Raw genomic sequence first — 20,026 nt, forward strand, 5'->3', positions numbered from 1 at the left:
AGGACCCCTGCCCCCAGGGGGACCGCTGAGTGGGTTGGCCTGGCTGCAGAGACCCTGGGGACATGACCTGCTCGAGGCCAGCACCCTCAGCGCTGAGATGGCAAGGGAAAAGCATCCGTTCAGGGACGCCTGTGCGTGAGCCGGCATCCCTCTCCCACCTCTCCATCCTGCCCTGGCCCGGTGAGCAGGGACAGGAGGTGACCCGGTGCCACTGTAGGACGAGGGGCAGCAATGGTGGAGGCCCCACAACCTCATCCCCGCTCCGAAGGCGGCGCAGGAGTTTGGATGTTTTATTGATTGGTTTAGGTAGGGTCCTGCACTGTTTGTTACAAAAAATATCCCGCAGGGTTATGCTGTAGAAATTAAAAATAAAAATTGTATATTTTTTAAATACACAGCTCTTGTATTAAAAAAAAAAAAGGGGGGGAGGAAGCATGTTGCTGCTTTGTCGTAAACATCTGTGTAAGGAATGCGTTTGGTCCGGAGCGGAGGTTGATGCGGGAGAAAGCCGCTTGGGTGTCGGGGTAACGCTGGTGCCGTTGGGAGAGCTGCGGGGACGGCAGAAACGCGATGGGCTGTGGTCCCACCGGTGGAAACCTGCGGCTTGCGGGGTTCGGGGGGGAGCTGGAGAGAGCGGTACCCCACGGGGCGAGGAGCTGGAGAGGCGAAAGGGCCCTGGTGACGCTTGCTAAAAAATTGGCTGGTCGCCAGCACCGCTGCTGCCTGCTCTGCCAGCCCAAAATCCGCTGCCTAAAATCACCAGCTCCCAGCGCATCCCGAGGGCTCCAGCATGGGTCCCCGGGCGTCCCAGCCCTCCCGGGCAACGCTGGCGGCCTGGCCCTCCCCACAGCGGAAGACGGGCGATGCCGTCGTAAGCCCGGCGCTGTGGCTGTGGCGCGGCACGGAGCAGACCCGCGCTCCAGCTGGCCAATCGCCCGGGCACCACGCGCTCTATCGCAGGGTTTTGTCGGGGACAGTGCAGCGGCATGCGGGGGCTTCACTGTCCTGGGGCTGGCTCCCCCCGGCCTGGCGCCGGGCGTCTTTGGTCTACGGCTGCTGAGTCTTGTGCGTTGCCAACAGTTTGTGCCGGGGCTTGTGGCCACTCGCTCTCGGTGCCTGCTCCAGCCCGCGGCTCCTCCAGGCCGGCGCAGGGCCAGCCTGGCGGCGTGGCACCTAGAGAAGTCGGGGATGCCGGCATGAGCGCGGGGGGACCCTCGATCCCCCGACGCCCGCTTTAGCCAGGGAGCATCGCATCTCACCTGTGGCATCCCAGGACGGTCCGGGCTCAGCCTCTGGCTCCGGGAGGGAGTCGTGCTTGGTCCTCCGCTTGAACACGGGCGACCGCCGCAGGCGCAGGGGGACGGTGCCCGCTGAGGGGAGGAAACGCAACCCACCCCCCTGTTACGGTGGGGCGCAGCTGCCTGGCTCCCGCTGGCTGGCGCCGGAGCCGATCCCAATGCCAAGTCCCCCTTCCCAGCACCTTCCCGCTGTGGCGATGCCATTATGTGTCACCCCGGCACCACCAACCAGGCACGTGGGGTGCCACCGTGCCATCGCCCGCCTCCTCCGGCACGCGGGGCGCGGGGGTCCTGCTCCAGCCCCCACTTACTTCCCAGCTCCGCCGGGCACTCGGGCTCCCTGAGCTGCTCCTCGTGGACGGACACAGCTCGACGGCCAGTCCCCCGAGGCGCTGCCAGCCACGGCGTCAGCCGGTTGTCTGGAAAAGCAGCGGGGAGCTTCTGTCGGCGGCGGGGAGAGCCTGCAGCTCACCGGCCGCCCGGCAGCCCCCAGCGCTGGGTGCTGGGGTCCCTGCTGCCCTCTGCTCCCGAGGGGCTCCAGGAACAGGCCCAGCGGCAGGACGCCAGGACCCCGTCGGCAGCTCGCGCATCCCTACCTTCGGTGTCGGGCAGGGGGCTGCCGGCACCCACCTCCCCGCCGTGGCTGACCCTCCGCGGCACTGCCACTGGCGTGGTCCTCCCTGGCCGCGGCAAGCTGCTGCTCCAGCCCTCCCGGCCTCCGGCTTCCGGCAGCCCGCTGGGCTCGGCCAGGACAAAGGAAGGCCGGGGCTGGTCGGAGCTGATGCCCTGCGGCTCGGCCGGCAGCCGCCTCCCCGGGGCTCTCCAGGCTGGCCGGGGCTCGGCCGGGCCGGTGCCGGGCTCCATCATGGCAGCCGGGCTGCGGAAGGGCGCATCTGCGGGGAAGGCAGGACAGACGGTGGGTGCCTGGCGGCGATGGCCCCAGGGGATGGAGCTTGGCGCCGGGACCCAGCCTGCAGCCACCCCAGGGCTGGGTTTCCGTCTGCCAGTGGCAGTGTTGGGCACCCATGGGTGCAGGGCACCCTCCCACGGGTGGGACCCTGCGCCGGTCCCCATGCAGCACTGCGGAGAGGACAGAGCCCTCTGCCCCGGGGACTGGTGTGACCCCGCCCCACCCGGCACCCACCGGTGACCCACCTGTGGACACGGAGTGCGTGCGAGCCTTCAGGGAGGGCGGGGAGCCCGCAGAGCTGTCCACGATGTCCCCTGCAAGCACAAGCCACCAGCTGGCATCAGCGTACTGGGGTCCTCCCAGTGCCACCAGCACCCAGCAAGGCGGAGGGGGGGGCACAGTGGGGACCTGCAGCTGAGGGTCCCGCCCGTGCCCAGCTGGGCGGGGGTCAGGGTGGGGAGGATGCGGCCCCTCACCGTCCGAGCCGGCTTTCTTGATCTCGCTGTCTTTGCTCTGCAAGGGAGAAGAAACCTGGGGGTCAGGGGGGCAGCGCCCGCAGGGACGATGGGTGGCGGAGGGCAGGGTGCTGCCAGGCTCCGGGGAGGGTGGTGCAGGGCATGGGTGCACGCCAGGGAAGGAGGGACAGACAGACAGACGGACGCCATGCAGCGCACAGGAGCCCGCATATCGGTCCCCTTGTGGGAGGTTAGGTGACAGGACAGAGGCCACAGGCAGTGGCGGCACAGAGCCGGGAGTGGCCCCGATCCCATGAGCCACCTCTTCCGCCTGCCCTTCGGGTGCAGGACCCATCCCGAAAGCGGAGCCGCTCCCCACCTGCTGCTTCCTGCCCTCCGCGGCCGGACCCTTGGCGACGCCGATGCGGTGGAGCACGACCTGCACGCGCTGCTCAAAGGAGCCAGGCAGCTCCCCCTCGCTCTTCTCCAGGTGCCTCTTCTGTGGGACGGACACAGCCCTGCCAGGGCCACGGCACCCAGCGCAGCGCCCACAGCACCCACCTCCCTGCCTACAGTGCGCCCCGGTCCCCGAGCACCCGTGTCCCTGGCAGACCCCGGCACGGCCGCAACCCCGCGGCGATGTCCCCAGCCATCGCTCCGGCGTCCCCACCTCCCCCGGTGGTGCCCAGCTGACCCACCCACCGGTGCCCTTGGGTGGGAGCAGCACCCACCGGGCGAGCCGAAGAGCAGCGGCGGCTTGGCGACAAGAACTTACCTTGTCGTGCCTGACCCCCAGAGCGTCCTCATCCTCACCGGGCAGCAAAATGAGCGACTGGGACTTGCCCTCCCGTGAGTACTTGGGCCGGATCCTGCGGGCGGAGTCGGGGGTCTGGCAGCGCTCGGGCTCTGCCTGGGGCTCGGCGGCGAGCCCCCCTTCCTCTGATTTACTCAGCGGCTTGCCCGCCTCGCCCGCCTTGCCGGGGGCCCGTAAAATGTCACTGAGCATCGAGCGCCTGCTTCTGGGGGCGGCGGGGCCACCCTCGGGCTCCTTCTCACACCTCGAGCCCCAGCTGGATTTGGGTTTCTTGAAGGCAAAAAAATTCCCGATTTTCTTCTTGAGGGTGCGGGAGCCAGAGGGGGCCAGAGGGGCCGATCCCAGGGAGGTCTCTGGAGCCGTGGGGCTGGGGAAGAGATGAAGCGTTGGGAGAGGTGAGCCGAGGGGCTAGGGATCATTTTTTTCCCCCTGCCCACCCCGAAGGGATGGATCCAGACCCCAGGCACCCCTTCCCAGCGCGGGACCTCGCGGGTGCTGCCCCGTTGCCTCCCCGCTATGGGGCAGACCCCCACGGCCCCTCCCCGGGCCGGCGGGAGCAAGGTGCTGGCCGCATCCTGCGCCCCACGGCCGCATCCCGGCCCTGACACCTGAGCTGGGCGCCTGCCGTAAGGAGGGATGTTTTCCCCCGCATCCCTTCGGCGTTTGCAGGGCAGGCGAAATCCTGGCGACGGGCACGTGCCAGGGCGCGGGGTGGGCGCAGGAGACCCCGGGGACCCCCTCGGGCTTACGGCAGCTCCTCTGCGATGAGCCTCTTGGCAAAGAAGTCCTCCAGCCCTTCGTCCACGCGGGTGATGCTCCGGTCCTCGCTATTGCGGCAGGCCACGGGCTGCACCTGCGAGCAAGCACAGCCGTCAGCGCGGCGCCGGGCGAAGAGACGCCACGAGCCTGGACCCCCCCCCCCGCCACCCGCATCCTTCAGGCTGGTGCTCATCCTCACGCCCAGCCTTGGGGTGGCCACCCGCTCCACACGCCGGGGCCAAGCCCTTCCTCCCGCGGCGCCTTCTTCACCCTGGCGCGTGGCACCCGTGGGTGGCGTTTCGAGCCATAAGGGCTTTTCGTTAGGGCTGGATCGATGCTGCCCAGGAGCCGTTCCAGCCGTGCGAGACCGGCTCTCCCTGCCACGTCACGTCCGTCAAAGCCCGTCCTTGCTCAAGGCTTGGCCAACCCGGGGTGCCAAGCGTGCCCGTCCCGCTGCGGAAAGATGGGTGAGGGCCCCCCGGGGCCCTGCCCGCTCCCTGCCAGCCTCCAGCATCCCCCCTGCCTGCGGGAAACGGCTCCTGCCCTCTCCCCCGGCCCCGCGGCGGTGCTGGTCCCACCGCGGTCCAAGGGCGAGTGTGGCGGTGGGCTGTGCCAGGATCCAGCTGCATCACGGCGGCGTGGGGACGAGGCGATGCCGGCAGGAGCCGGACCCTCCGCCGGCCGCACCCAGAAGTTACTTTTCCTTTGGGAAGGGGGCTGCGAAGGCAGGACCCCCAGCCACTCCTCGCCCCTCGGGTGGCGGGTGGGACGAGGCAAAACCCACCCCACCGCAGCCGGCAGAGCCCCCACCAGCGTCACCGGGAGCCGCCGCAGCCACCGGTGCTTCGGGGCCGACGGGTTTTGGATGGAGGAGGGTGGGGGGGAGTGGAGGGGGGAAGCAAATCGGGCGCAGGAGAGAGGCAGCCGGAGCCATTGCCGAATGCACCGGCCCTCTGCACCCGAACTCTGCGGGTTTTTCCCTTCCCCGCTGCCGGCTCTCGCCGCTCGGCGTCTGCCAGCGGGCAGCAGGATCGGGGATGGAGGATTTCCCTGGTGGTGTGTCCCCCACCCCACTCCTCCCCAGCCCCCTGCCCATCCTTTCATGCTGCCCCCCCCGGCTCCGAGGGGGCTCCGGCAGCGGTTGAAACGCCGGATAATAAACCGGCCGTGGCTCCGCGCATCTCATTTCCCTGCTTTGCAGCGAACATCCGCCGCAATAATTTGACCAGTTGGGGGAAAAAAAGCAGGAAAAACCCCACAAATCCGCCTCCCCCCGCCCCCCCGCTTACATTGGGTTTGCTGGGCGGTTGCTTGTGCCGGCGGTTGGGCCGGGGCCTGGCTTTGGTGCAGTGCTCCAGCTTCTCGCCGGCGGTCGGCAGGTCCATAAGGGATCCGGTGGCGGTGGCAGGCTGCGTGCAGGGGAGCGAGCCGCCCGCAGGCTCAGCATCCTTTGTGGAGGCAGGGCGTGCCGGCGGCGCGGCGAGGCTGAGTGACGGCGGCGCCCGGTGAGCTCGGAGCCCGCCGGCGTCCCTACCCGCCGCCGGCTCCAGCTCCGAGACGCCTACGAGGGGCGAGAGGGCCTCAGTTGGCACCTGGCATCGCCAGGCCTCCTCATCCTCATCCTCATCCTCATCCTCATCCTCATCCCCGCCACCTTCGCCCACGCGCGGCGGGGCGCTGGCTGCGCCATGCCACGCCGCGGGGAGGGGAGGGTGGCCGTCTGCCCGCCGTCAGCTCGCGTGGCACCCCCCGGGGCTGCGGCTTTGCGGTGTAGCCGGAGCCCGCCGAGGTCTGCGTGTACGGCGGCGGCGGCGGGGGGGTGCTCCAGCAGGGACCGAGCTGGCCCCCCCAGCCCGCGGCGGCCGTACGGCACAGGCTCTGCCAGCGAGCGGCACCCACAAAGGCACCCCATTTTGCTCTGCAGGTAGCTCCCCCCCCACCCCGTCACCCCACTGGGTGGGGGTCAGGGTGCTGCTTGGGGACGTCAGGGGTCCCCTGGGGTCACCCGGGTGCCCGGCGCGTGGCGTGAGCTCTGCTTCAGCCAAAGCCAATCACGCAGCGCAGCCAAAGCCCCGGAAAGCAGAAGTCGCCCATCAGCTGCTCGGGACCCCCCCCTCCAATTCCTGCCCCCCCCCCCAACCCCTGCCCCCCTCGCACAGGGCTCCGTGGGGCGACAGCGACGAAGCACCTGGGAGCACCCGTGGAACAACGTCTCCGCGTCCTTGGGGTAGCGGCTGGGTTTTGGCAATGCCAATGCCCAGGGTGCTCCCAGGGAGGGTGGGGGGAGACGGGAGAACCGTGGACGAACCCCCCATCCCTGCCTGGCCACGCAGGGAGGGAGCTCAGGGCGTTTACCCGGCCACCCGTGGGGGCTGCGCCAGCCAGCCCCCCGAAACCAGCACCAGAGCGAGCTCACGGTGGGCTTTGCCTGCAGACCCATGCCGCGGCGCCGGGAGCGGCTCGCCGAAGGGGCCCGACCCCCGCCAGCGTCCCGTAGCATCCTGGCGGACGGCTCTGGCCGGCAGCTCCCCCCACCCCCCCCAGTCGCTGCCGCCAGTCCCCCGCCCCTGCCGGGCCCCGGCACGGCACGCACCGAGCCCCGATGAAGGGAAAGCCGCGCGGTGGCCTTACTTCTCACAGTTGGCGTGGGCCGGACGCTCCTGAAATGCTTGTTTTTCCTCCGCAGGGCCATCTTGTACTGCGGGGGGAGAGGGACGGTGGCGGCTTCGGCGTCGGCAAGCCGGCCGCGGCGTCCCGCGGCAGCCGGAGCCAGCCCGGTGATGGGCGCGCAACCCCTCCATCACCCCCAGACCCGCACCCCAGCCGTTTCGGCGCGGCACCGAAACCGCCCATGAATGCTTTCTCGACTGGGACCCCGTGGTGCTGGACTGGACCCCAGGGCCCGAAGCAACCACCGGCCGGAGGGACTGCGCGTGGCACCGCAAGGACGCGCTCCCGGTGCCGGCAGGGCGGGCAGCGTGGCCGGGTGGGCTACCGGTCCCATTTCCCGGCACTAATTGCCTTAAGCGCTGGCCGGGGGTGGGTGCCGGGGTTGCGGTGCACCCGGAGAGGCTGCGGCGTTAAGCCCGGCATCATCCGGTAAGGCGGATAAAAGGCGGGTCATAGCCCGGGCGTCACGCGGTGGCAGCGGGGTCAGACCCTACCTCCTCCGCGGCGAGGTCTGGAGGATCCCGGCCCCTCGCCGGCTCGGCGGCATCGTCCTCAGCCGGCACCGGCAGCAGCACCGGGAGGTCGAGCCCCTGCTTGGGGAGGTTCTCTGCCTAAAACCATTAGGAAGAGCTTAAATTATCCGCGGGGGCTGAAGCGCGCCCGGCCGCCCTGCGTGCTCCGTGCTGCTCCGCTCCCTTACCCACAGCCGGGATTTGAGGGGATTTAGGCCCGATTAGCCGGCTGCCAGCCCCGGCGCAGCTGCCCCGGTGCACGAGCGGCCGGTGCCCGGCTTCACCCCAGCACCCCCCCCCACCACGCAGCCGCTCCCGGACACCCCTCCGGGCATCCGCACCGGGAGAGGATTACCTGGGAGGAAAAGCAGCCGAGGTGGGAATTGCCCCGCTTCCCAGGCAGCAAATCCATGATCAGAGCCTGGGCGATGCCGGGGTACCCAGCCCCCCCATCCCAGCGTCCCCGTCCCGCAGGGGCTGGCATCCCCCAGCGCTCACCAGTTTGCACTGGGCGACGGTCAGGTCTCCCAGCGCGGCATCCACGATGCAGTCGGCCACGGCGGCCGTGACGGAGAGCTTGATCTCACTGGGGGCAAGAGAGAGGGGTGTCCCCCCAAAATCCCCGCCTGGTCCCGCGGGCGAGAGCCGGCGGCGGAGCCAGAAGGACGAAGGGCGCGCCACCCACTGCAGCTTGCTGAAGACGTCGGCGATCATCTGGTCCAGGACGGCGCCGAGGTCGAGGTGGTCCTGGAGGTAGATCCGCTCCGACATGGCGTTGACCAGCTGGTCCTTGACCCCGCTCCTCTGCACCACGGCCGGGCAGAGGCTGCGCGCCGTGTCCAGCGCTGCCTGCATGATCGCCTGAAGTTTGGGAAGGAAAGGGCAGCTTTCGGCGTCTTTTCTACCAGGAGCCACGTGGTTTCCGGCAGACGCCGCATCCTGGTCATCCCGTGCCACCAGCAGGTCCCCGTTGGGCGCCCACCTGGATCTCCCGGCCGCAGGTCTGCGACGCTTCCTCCGTCAGACGCTGCAGCTCGCGCCGCAGCTGGCCGCTCTGGTGCGGGGCGTTGGCCGCTTCGTACAAGAGGGGCAGGACCTGCCACCGGGAGAGAGACAGCGCGACTGTCCCCGGGCTGCCCCGCCGAAGAGCGTCGGCTGGGAAGACCCGACCCACCGCTCTGGCTTTGCTGGGCCAGACTTGGGCATCTTGGCCCTTGTGTGCGTGTGTGTGTGCGTGCGTGCGTCGCCGCCAGCCCCAGCCAGACCTCCCGGACAACTTAATTACGCCGTTAACTAATCAATAAACCCGCTTTGCTCCTGAACCGAAGCCAGGCGGGTTGAGGGGTTCCCCCGCGCGGCCGACTCACGCCGACGGAGAGGTTGGCGTTCCTGATGGCCTCCTCCGCGCGGAGGACGTCCGCCTCCCTGCCCGGGCGGGCGCCGAGGACGTCGACGCGCTTCTGCACGCTCAGGCAGATCTCCTTCACCACCTGGAGCCGAGAGAGGCTGCGTCACGCGCCGCCGCCGGAGCGGCCGCCGCCGGTTCCCCTCCCGGCCGCGACCTTCGCCGGGGGTGGACGCGCCGGTGCTGGCCGAGCCGGCGGGGCGGGGTGGGGCGGACAGGCCCCAGGGCATCCCCGCCTCGTAACGGGGGACGCCGCGTGGTGGGGAGCGGCTGGCGAGCGGGCAGAGCGCGCCAGGCACGCGCTGCGCGAGCTCGCGTCGCAGCGAGGAACGGGACGGGAAAAGGGGTTCGTGCTGCTCGCGAGGGCCGGCGGGGCGGCTTGGGGCAGGGGAGGGCGACCCCCCCCACACACCCCCCCCCGGCCGTAATTCGGCCAGCGAACCTGTTCGGAAGAGGCGGTGAGGATGCCCTGCTGCAGGCGGAAGGTCTGCGCGGGCAGCGCGCGCCGCAGCTGGTTCCTCGTCAGGCAGGACTGGAGCTGCCAGAGGCAGGCCGTCGTGAGCGGCCGGCGGCGGCCGGCCCCGCGCTCCCCCCCAGCCCGCGTCCCCCCCACCTTGTGCACCGCCGCCTCCGTTTGCTCCGGGTTGCCGCGGTACGCCTGCGCCACGTCGCTCAGCGGCAACGGCATCGCCTTGAGGGTGTAATTCCTGCCGGGCGGCGCGGGGGTGAGCCGGACCCCCTCCTCGTCCACCCCCCGGGGCTCATCCCCACCGCGCGCTCGCGGCGTCGACGGGGACAAGAGGCTCCCGGGGACGGCGACATCCTGACGCTAAAGGCCCTTCTTGAGGGCGGCGAACCGGGAGCACCCACGCTGCTCCCTCCTTACCGCTCCAAAGCCTGAGCCACCTCCAGGAGCCCGCGGGCCGTCGTGTTGTTCCTGTCCCACACCACGGTCCTGCCACGAGGAGGACGCGGGTGAGCCCTGCCTGCACCCAGCGCGCCCACCCGCCGCGGCGCGCCAGGAAAGGGGAGCCCCCGAATCTGACCCCCAGGCACCAAAAAGCCTGGAACCAGGGTTAAAAGACGGGGCGGTACGTCCCCCTCCCCGTTCCCCCTCCCCGCGGCCACCTGAGCTTCGTGTTGATCTGCAGGGCCTTGGCGAGCATCTTGGCCCCCGTGTCCCCCATGGCGTTGCCGCTGATGTCCAGGGCGACGAGGCTGGTGTTGCTGCCCAGGGCGCTCAGCAGGACGTTGGTTCCCAGCTTGAGGCGCGATTCGGCCACCGACAGGGACCGGAGGGGCTGGAGAGGGGACAAGGAAGGGCAAGAGGCGGCCAGGACACACGTCAGGACGCATCCCCCCCGGCTTGGGGGAGCCCAAGTCATGCCGAACCCCCGAAAAAAGGAGGGGAACGGGTGCTCGGGCAACACCCTGGGTTTAGCTCAGATGCCTGGCAGGCAGCGAGGAGGAAAGAGGGGTGGGGTTTTTTTGGGGGGGGGTAGAGCTGGGCTGCAGCCGGGTCACACCGAGCATCTCGGCGCCGGCTCCCACTTTCCCCGGCGGCGGGGAACAGCTTTCGCTTCTCCGTCTGAGCATCCGCTTCGGCAGGAGGAAAACAGGAGCAGGAGGCTTCGGACGGAGGGAGGGAGGGAGGCTCCCAGCCTGTGCTGGGAGGGGTCCGGATGGCCCCCGGCACGGAGGCCAGAGGGTGAGATGGTTGGGGAGGCCGAAGGCAAGCCGGACTTACGCAGTCATCCTCCTGGGTGAGCTGGACGATGCGGTGCAGGACGTCCACCAGCCCTTCCCTGTGGGAGAGGGGAGGGGAGGGGGGTTAGGGACGCCAGCGGCCCCGCACCGGGCGACGGTCGCCCCGCAGCCCCGGGCTCCCCGTTGGGTTGGAACGGGCAATCCCCAGCGTTCCCAACCGGCCCGTGGGCCTGGATGAGGGGGAGAGGCGAGCTGGGCGCGCGGCGCCCGGACGGCTCCTGGCCCGGCGCTGCGATCTTGCGCTTACTTGGACTTGATGTTGAAGTTCTTCCCCAGCGAGACGTGCCTAATGGACTTGCTTCTGCCGATGGAGAGCACCAGCGTCACCATGTCGGGGTCAAAGCCTGCGAGGGATGGGAGACACCCACCGGCATGCTGGACGACACGATGCAGTCCTGACAGCGCGCAGGCAGCTGCCTGCACCCCCCATCCTCAGGGCTGTGGCATCCCCGGGGAAAATTCGGCAAGGCGACATCCTTAAGCCCACCCCACGCAAGACCACCTCAGATTCGTGGAGTGGGCGCGGTGGTGTTGGGTTGGCGGTTGGACCTGATGACCTTCAAGGTCTTTTCCAACCTTCCTGATCCCGTGACTCAGCGAGCTCGAGAGGCTTGCACCAGGAAAGATGTGAAACGAGAATTTTTGGCAGGTCCTGAGGCCTGAGGGGGCAAAGAAATGGCCCCACGTCCCATGCTGGAGACGCTTTCTCTCTGAATGAGGGGAGAGGGAAGGGCCACCACCGCTGCCCACCGCGCTGGAAGAGGCCCGTCGCACCAGGGAGGACATCAGCAGAGCGAGAAGAGGACACATAGGGACTGCCCACCGTGGGAAACGGGGGGGGGGTGTGTGTGTGTGTGTGTGTGGTGGTTTTGGGGGTAAAAAGCCCTAAATCCTGACAGAGGTGGTAATTTCTCAGGTGGGAAACCACTGCTGGCCGCTGGGCGCCTTCACCCCCGCGAGACACAGCTTGTACCACTGCGGCTGCCGCTGCTGAAGGACTTCTACCGGTGACACGTGCAGCTCCACGTCGCGTTAGCCAGCATGGCCGAGAGGTGGGCAAGAGCAGCAGGTCCCACCCGTCTCCCTGGGGACTCCCACAACCTCCCGAGGCGCTGGGGCTGAGCTGGCCTCTGCCGAAAAGCCCGTGGTGGCTGGACCTGCCGAGATCTTCAACCAGCTGGGGAAAAAAGCAACCTACCGTTGTCAGACAAGTCCAGGTGGCTGATGGAGCTGGCGTCGGGGAGGAGGTCCTGGATGACTTGGGCCCCCGCTGATCTCAGCTTGGAAGAAACAGCAAGACACCATCAGCACAAGGGGAAGCGCCGAGCCCCGCGAACGGGATCCTGCCGTCGGGAAGGTCACCCCAGCCCCGCGGGTGCTGGCCCCTCACCTCACAGCTGCTCAGGTCCAGGCGCAGGTCACTGACGCGACTGTTGTCCGCCAGCCCTTGCAGCAGCGCCCTGGAAGGGTCGCCGGAGCCACCCATCAGCACGAGCAACCAGCACCCACCGTGGGGCACCCCCGGCGGTGGGGCCGGGGCGCCGGAGAAGACACCCTTCCCGGAGTTCTACCCCTCGCAGCCCCCTCCACCCTCCCCACCAGCCCTCTCGACACGTGCAACGCCCCGAGCGAGGTCCGTGCCTGCGTCCCCCAGCCCGGACCGCGCTCGCCCCGAATCCGTTCCCCTTGGGGGGTGCGGGGGGATGCCTCGCAGCCCCACCTCACCTTACAGCGTCCGCTGGCAGCTTGGTACCCGCCAGCGAGACGTGCCTGAGGGCGCAGGCCTGGCTGAAAAACTCCTTGACATCAGGGGAGATGGTTTTCACCCTCCTGAAAAGGACGGGCGCGAGGCGGCATCATCGCCCGCCCGGCTGCCGCGCTCCCCTCCGCCGCCACCGCGGGGGACTGACTTACTTGTGGGAGTACGCGTTTTTGGAGAGGTCCAGATGGACGAGGCTGGCGCAGCACCCGGGGACCAGGGCTCCAAAAAGCTGCCGGGGTGGGGGGCGCGTCGAGGAGCCGCCGGCCGGCGCTTGCGGCCCCCTCGCGCAGCCGGCGGGGCGGACGGGGGACGGCGCGGGACGAGCCGCGGGAGGTTCTTAAGGGGTCCTGCCCCGCGCCGGGGTTCCCTCCTCCTTCCTCCTGCTGAACCCAGATGTCCCCCAGCCCACCCCCGGGCCGGCTGCCCACCGCCCCGCGCCCGCCCCGTCTCCCCATCCCCGTGGCAGCACTCCCCAGCGGCGCGGCGGGCTTTCGGAAGCGGGGCTGAGGGCGGGGGCTCGCCGCCGGGACCCCCCGGCGCGGGTACTCACGGCATCCAAAGGGCAGTCGGTGCCGGCCAGGCTGAGGTGGGCGAGCGAGCGGCACTGCCGGAGGAGGCTCTGCAGGTTCTGCGGGCGGGGAGGGCTCGGTGGCTTTTTGCCCGGGACCCTGAAGCCCCAACCCCGCACCCTACAGCCCAGAAAGCCCAGCTCCAGCCTCCCTCCTGCCCAGCCCCGCGCCCCTGGCTCCTGGGACACATCCTTGCTCCCGGGACACATCCTGGCTCCCGGGGGCGTCTCCCACCCTCCCGGCAAGGAGACCCATGTGCCGCAAGCCCGGGCACTCACGCCAGCATCGTCCCCGGCCAGGGTGCCAGGGTTTCCGGAGAGGTCCAAGTGCCGGAGGGAGGATCCCACGGCTTTGTTATCCGCCAGGGCCTTGCACAACGTGCTCATCCCTGCTCGGGGAAAGAGGGACGCCCGTGGGTCCCCTGCACCGTGGAGCAGAGGAAGGGGCGCTTCCCGGCTTCCCGACAGCTGGGGCAGCAGGACACCCCATCCCTGGCGACGTCCTTTCCGGGGTGCCCCTGCAGCCCCTCCAGCCATCCCTTTGGTGCCAGCTTGTCCCCAGGCACCGCCGTGGCGGACGGTGCCCAGGCAGGGAGCGGGATGCCGGGCTGTACCCTTGGCAGTGAGCATCGTCCTGGCCAAGCTGAGGCTCCGCAGACCCCTGGGATTCTTCTCCGCGTGCCGGCTGAAGGCGACGACCCCTGATGAAAGAGAGCCCTGAGCGGCCGCGGCAGTGCAGGCGGGTGGCCATCCCGCCCCGAGCTACAGCCCCTGGGGCGGGGGGCAGCTGCTGGTGGGATCTGGAGTTGAACATTAGTTTTCATGAGTGAGAAACTCATCCTGGCCCCGAAGCCCGGTACCTCTGTCTTCCAGCTGGTTGCCAGCAAGGTTGATGGTGTGCAGGACGGAGTCGGGATGGTTGCTGAGCGCCTGGGCCATCCTCTGGGCAAAGTCCCTGCGGGGAGAAGGATCACCCGGGCCACCTCCAGGAGACATGGCCACCAACCCCCTATAGCCTTAACGGGGACGTGCCACCAGCTCCTGCCCGTCTGGCAGAGGTGGCTCTGCCTGAGGAGCCAGCAGGAGAAAGCAGAGCATCTCCAAGGGTGGGTGCTGTTTGTTGGCCTCCAGGCTATGGGGGGAGGTCTCTGCTCCCAGCGAGCTTCATGCCATGGAGGGGATGGCGCACCAGCACCCACCCCCCCCGCACATGCGTCCACGGACCTCCGTGCACGCGCCCGGAACACCACCGGGCTGCCGAGACCCGGCTCATCACCGCGCCAGGGCCCTGCCAACGCCTTTGCTTACGCTTTCAACCCGCTGTTTTCCAGCGCCAGCTCCTCCAGCGTCACCGATTTGCTGAGCATGTAGAGCAGCTGCTCCGAGATCTCCTGGTTCTGGCAGGGGAGAGGAAAGCCCTTCTGGAAACCCGGCCACCTCCGGTGCTCCCAGCGCCGCGGCGGTAGCACTCACCAGCCTGAAGTCCTTGCAGGAGAGCTTGGTGAACCACAGGTTGAAGGACAAGGCGGCGACGCTCAGTGCCACGTCTCTGTAGGGTGACAAGGACGAGGGAGTCAGGGGCCAGGCTGAGCCAAGCCTGGTCCCAAATGGGTGCCCCGAGACACCCAACCTTGGGGTGCCCCAAGACGCCCAACCCTGGGATGTCCCACAACACCCAACCCTGGGATGCCTTGAGACGCCCAACCCTGGGGTGCCCCAAGACGCCCAACCCTGGGGTGCCCCAAGACGCCCAACCCTGGGGTGCCCAAGTGTTCAACAGAGCAGAACTGGGACCCATGAATTTAAAGCAACCCTCAAACACAGCTCAGCTTCCCCAAATTATTCCCTCAGGGAAAATAAAATTAATCAAAATGTTTGCATACTTCTGTCAACCCCCCCCCTTTTTTTTTTTTTTTTTTTTCTTTTTAATTCTGAGCTCTTGTGTAAAGAACAACCCAGGTTTTGCTTGACCGGAATCAAGTTTCAGCTGAACCCTCGCTCCAGCTTTCTCGGGATGAAGACGTGGCTGAGCCCCACGGGGGTAAATCCAGGCGCAGCCAGAGCTCACGGCCCGCTACGAGCCGATAACCCCATAACAGCTACGCGTTACATATATTTCTATATGCACGGGGGAGCAGCGCCAGCTGCTTTGCATAGGGAAACACCTGACAGACACGAGCTGCCAGAAGCCGGTTTTGCACCGGCTTTTTCGGTTTGCGCCTCCGCGAGCAGCTCGCGGGCTTGTTTGAGTGTTAAATTTAATGAAGAAAGGAGGCTGGCCGGCCCCCTTCGGGGCTGGTGCCCCACGGGACGGGGCTCATCGTCCTTGCTGCGGGGGAGCGTCAGCCTTGCAGATGTGGCATCCTCGGAGCGCGAAAAGCGATAAAAGCGCCTGACTCGGCGTCGGGACACCCCTGCTGTGAGAGGGGAGGATGGAGATGGGTGCTGGCGCGGCACGGCCAGCGGACTCACCGGCTCTCCAGGTGGCTGAAGTCGAGCAGGTTGAACTCCCGACAGTCCTGGCTGTGGTAGATGTTGTCCACATCCTGCCCGGATGGACGGATGCACGAATCAGGCTCAGCACCTGGTCCTGGGGAGTCCCTTGCCTAAACCCCGAGCCCAAAAACCTCCCCCGGCGCTGCTGCTGGCAGGGCGTGTGTCCTGGGTTGGTGGGACAGCTTGGCGGGTCTTGGACCACTTCTGCAGGGACCGGCCAGAAGAAGGCAACGCACCCCCAGGCTGGTGGGGACGAGGGTGCGGGGAGAGGCGGGCTGGAGTCGGTGTCCCAGAGGAAGAGGGGGGACTGCTGGTCCTGCTGTGGCTGGGTCCCAGCAGGGTTCTCCTCAACTAGGGACACCCAGCAAGGTCCCAGATTTCCAGGGGCTCTCCTTAGGTGACAGCCTGGGACAAAACCTGGTCCCAAGGCATCTCATCCCCACCCTGCACTTGGGTTCCACCCCACCAAGGAGCAGGTCCCTGGGGTGGTCCCTGCCTGCCACCCGGCACCCTGTCGTCCATCTCTTCTTCCATGGGACGGACCAACTTACCCACTGGATCTCCTCACGGAAGGCAAAGCCGTTGTAATCACATAAAGCAGCGTAGGTCTCTGAAAACCCCCCTGCAAAGAGAAGGCGGTCTTGGCGGCAGACCTTCCCGTAGGAACGCGGGGAAGACCTTTGGGGAGGGCAGGAAGCAGTGGAGGGATAAAGGGGGCTCAAAAGGGACTTTGAGGGCTCTCTCTTCCCTCCTCAGTGGGGCCAGAAGGTCCTGCGTGGTCTACCCTCAGCCCAAAAGCGATGGCACAACACGGCGTGCTTTGCTTGATCCGCATCCATACCAGGCAAAGCGCATCGCTGTGATGGTAACGGAGGGATCCTACTCCAAACCACGCCAGGAAAAGCCCCCGGCTCCGCGGCGACGCCCTACGAGGTGGGTGGAAGCACCCACGAGCCGCGCATCCTCACGGGTGGACGCCAAGCATCCTTGCCCTCATGGATGTCCTGCTCCTTTCTGGAGAACTACGTCCCCTCAAACCTGCTCCTGCCTCGTGGGATGGGGTGGGCTGGTGGAGAGCAGACCCCACCAGCAGGGCTCCTTCCCACCTCAGCCCCCATGGGTGCCCTGCCAGCAGAGGTGGGGGCTGCCAGCAGAGTCAGCCTTGATGGACGTCGAGCTGTGGTGGTCCCCAGGGTGCTCCAACCCTCCTGAACCACCCTGGGGGAGATGTTTGGGGGGAAAAAAGAAAAAAAAAAAAAAAAAAAAAAAATGGGGCTTACCGCAGGGCCCGGGGCTGCTCTGCAGCATCTCCTCCAGTGAGTCCGTGATCCGCTGGATCCTCTCGTACAGGTTGGGCGGAGAATTCTTGAGCAGCATCCTGAGGAAGGACCAGAGCGGTGGCGGTGGGCTGGGAGAAGAGCATCCCCACCGCTCGAGGCTTAGCTACAACCTTTCTCTGCGTGAGGATGGCCAGAGTGTTCCCGAGTCTGTTTCCCCTCAGCTGCTTAAAAGGTGTTAATTTTGAACCCATCCCATATTTGGGGCTTTTCTGAGCAAAGAGGTTGCTCTGGTACCTACACAACTACCCCCGAGGAGCAGAAGATCCTTACCCAGGGGATGAGTCTGGAAAGACCTTCTTAAGTGACATGGTGACATGGATGACAACTTGCTCCAAATCGTCAAAGGACATGAACCGGAAGGCGTAAGATGCGGCATCCGTTTCTATGACAACCTGCGAGGTCCAAAGGATGGGAGATGCCTGAGCAGGCTGGCAGCACGCAGCGTCCCCAAGCCCCCGGACACGGCGGCCACAGCCATCAGCTCCTCGCTGGAAACACCCAGCCGCTCTCTACCAACCCAGCCCAGAGCGGTGTGAGCACAGGGGAGGCTCCGAGCGCCAGGAATTTAGGATAAAATACATTAAAGAGTGCGTAAGGTGCCGGAATAAGGCATAAACCTCCCCAAAATTCACGCAAAAGCAGCCCGAAGCAATGTGGGGGGGAGAGTAGCCTCGGCCCTGCCTGCAGCCGGAGGACGGAGGTTTCCTCCCTGAATTTATCTAATCGGGTTTTGAGGGTTTTTTAGCTTTGGGTTCCTACCAGAGAGAAAGGAAAAAAGAAAACTCCCATGGCAACACGCTCCCTGATTTAATTACGCCGATCGCGGCCTGCGGGATGGCAATTATCTGCTGGCATCGGGCGAGGACGGCGCTTCCGCCGGAGCCCGGGGCTGCCGGGGCACAGCCCTGCCTGCACTCTGCCTGCGGTTCGGTCGCCCCTGAACCCCCCACAGCCCGGCCAGCTGCCCCCCCCGCTCCGGCCGGCGAGCGGCAAAACCCCTTTCCGAGGCCGGGGCTGTCACCGCTGGCGATGCTTTAACGAGCCCGAAGGCCGAGGAAGAGGTTAACGAGGACCACGGCCCCGTTTCGGCCGACCCATCCGAACCGGAGCGTCCCGTTCCTCTCCTCCACCGCTCCCAGCCGCCGCATCTGGCCCGGGCGCAGGCCTCTAAGAGGATTACCGGGGTTTAAAAACACCCTCCTGCTAAATTTGGCTTCGCCTCCGTAAGCCCGGAGCCGTTTGTCACCTCGTCCCTGCCGGGCGGGAGGTGCCGCGGCCAGCCTGCGGCTGCCGGAGGGGACGGGGCGCAGGCGCCCGCGCTCACCCCCCAGCACCCCTGGGTGCTCCGGGCCGGGGGCTGCCGTGGGGGGAGGCGGGCACAAGGTGGGGTGGGTGGCCGGGCCGGGTTTGCCGCGGGTCTCGGTGCCGCTCACCAAGCTGGGCTCTCGCACCGTCATCTCCCGCACCTCCAGGAAGCTGAAGCTGCTGTGAACCTGGGGGCGAGAGGAGCGGGATCAGCCCCGGCGCCGACGGAGAAGGGGGACCCAAGGGTGCTCCCCAGCTCCCAGCCTTTCCCACGCCTCCGGCCGTGCCCCCCAGCCTTCACCAGCCCCCTGACCCCAACCTCCCTTCCCCTTCACCCCGTCCTCCTCCTCCTCACCTTGCTCCCAGGGGGGTTCTCCGGACCTGGTGGCCCGGCGGACCCACGGCACGCCCACCCCGGTGCCCCAAGCAGCCGAGCCATGACCGCCCGGGAGCCACAGGGCCCTACGGTGGCGCGGGGACCCCGGCACTTACCCTCACCGGCAGCATCGCCGGCAGCACGTAGGCTCGCCAGGGCGTCAGTACCTAGGCAAGGGGACATCGGTGGGGCAGGGGTGACACGAGAGCCACCCCCGTCCCCCTCTGCGGCCGCGAAACGGCTGCCTGGGGAAAGCGGGAGCCAGGCTGGACTCGGCACCTACCAAGACATAGTCGTCGTACTTGGATTTCACCTGCAGCTGGACGCTGGTCACCAGGAGGATCTTCTTCGTCCCCAGGAAGGCGGCGATGCCCTCTGAAAAGACCGACGTCCCCATGACGTCGTGGCTGAAGCCACCCCGGGTCCTCTCCCGTGTGCCCCACTGCCCTCGGGGACGCCGTCTCCCCCCGAAACAACCCCTCTCCATCCACACCCGACGGTCAGACCCTGGCTGCTCTCTCGGCTAAGCCACGCGCTCCTTGACCAGCTTTGGGTCTCGTTCGCTGCTCGGGTGGTAAATCCGCGTCTCCGTCGGCTTCCGCGGCCTCGACCGAGCGCGGGGCTTCGGGGCCGCCGGTTTGCGCCGGGCGTGCTGCCTTGCACACTGGGAGCTGGCGCTGAGCGACAAGAGGGTCCCGGTTCCTCTTCCTCCCTTCCCAAATTTACCACCGGCACCCAAGCCCCTCCTCCCCGCGGCGCGGCCAGCGACGTATTCCGCTTTTGCATTTTTTTTTGTGGGTGGGGGGGAACTCTCCCGGCCGTGACCTACACGGGTGGTCGTCCGTGCCGGTCGACTTGCGTTTGCAAACCGGTCGCTCCCGCAGCCGCCGCAGACCAGCATGAGCTGGGGCCGTGGGGACGCAGCGAGCCGGCCATCCCCACCCCGCCGCACGCCTCGGTGGGGCTGGGGAGGACGCAGGACCCCGAGACCTCCGCGGCCTTTTGCTTTTTCGATCAAAGGAGGGAAGGCTGGGAGCAGAAGTACTTCGGGCATCCCTTGTGCCGCCGGGGAGCCGGGCTGCGAGCCGTGCCTCCCTGGGGACCCCGAGCCGGTGGGAGCGAGCCGCACCGGGCTGCGCCCACAAACCGGGCAGCAGGAGCCACGGGGAAGCACGTCCTCGAGGATCCAGCCTGTTCTCCGGGGACGCTTTCAGCCCAAGGAGCATCCTCGAGCGCGCGAGCTTCGGGGGCAAGATCCCCCCCCGAACCACGGCTGCTGCTGACGAGGAACCCGAAAGCGACTCTGCTAACCCCGGCACGGCAAACCGGGGCCCAGCAGGCCCCGTACCGGCGCTTCCCATGTGGCATCGGTGCCCCGGCAGCGGGCGACGCTTACCTTGCAGCTCAGCGGGGATCCCTCCGGGGGACCCGGCCATGGTTGGGACCGGGGGGTCACCCGCCCGGGGATGCGGGTGTCAGGGCAGCGTCCCTGGGTGCCACGGGAAAGGCACCCTCGCCGGGAGGAAGCGCGGAGGTTACCAACCGGCAGCGCCGCTGCCTCCTCCCCCTCCCGGCACTCGGTGCCTCTT

General features: G+C 67.7%; 1 protein-coding gene across 1 annotated transcript; it reads right to left on the minus strand.

The window, feature by feature from the left end:
• Window positions 1–997: 997 nt before the first annotated feature.
• On the minus strand, window positions 998–20,026 carry CARMIL2 (capping protein regulator and myosin 1 linker 2; the record flags this gene model as incomplete). Its single annotated transcript, XM_082005837.1, is given in 42 exon segments — window positions 998–1,173; window positions 1,260–1,370; window positions 1,610–1,717; window positions 1,895–2,191; window positions 2,454–2,522; window positions 2,685–2,721; window positions 3,043–3,162; window positions 3,439–3,844; window positions 4,227–4,330; window positions 5,526–5,797; window positions 6,868–6,934; window positions 7,401–7,517; window positions 7,917–8,004; window positions 8,104–8,279; window positions 8,401–8,514; window positions 8,786–8,908; window positions 9,266–9,361; window positions 9,437–9,530; window positions 9,710–9,778; window positions 9,952–10,124; window positions 10,571–10,628; window positions 10,838–10,934; window positions 11,789–11,870; window positions 11,981–12,050; window positions 12,316–12,420; window positions 12,505–12,581; window positions 12,903–12,980; window positions 13,200–13,309; window positions 13,535–13,626; window positions 13,628–13,689; window positions 13,691–13,753; window positions 13,755–13,875; window positions 14,229–14,317; window positions 14,394–14,469; window positions 15,393–15,466; window positions 15,968–16,038; window positions 16,697–16,794; window positions 17,027–17,148; window positions 18,190–18,249; window positions 18,554–18,604; window positions 18,721–18,812; window positions 19,834–20,026. Coding segments are annotated over 42 exon segments (4,605 nt in total). The 5' UTR covers window positions 19,874–20,026.

The sequence above is a fragment of the Phaethon aethereus genome (genome assembly GCF_964289735.1).
Source record: "Phaethon aethereus genome assembly, chromosome: 13".
Lineage (NCBI taxonomy): Eukaryota > Metazoa > Chordata > Aves > Phaethontiformes > Phaethontidae > Phaethon > Phaethon aethereus.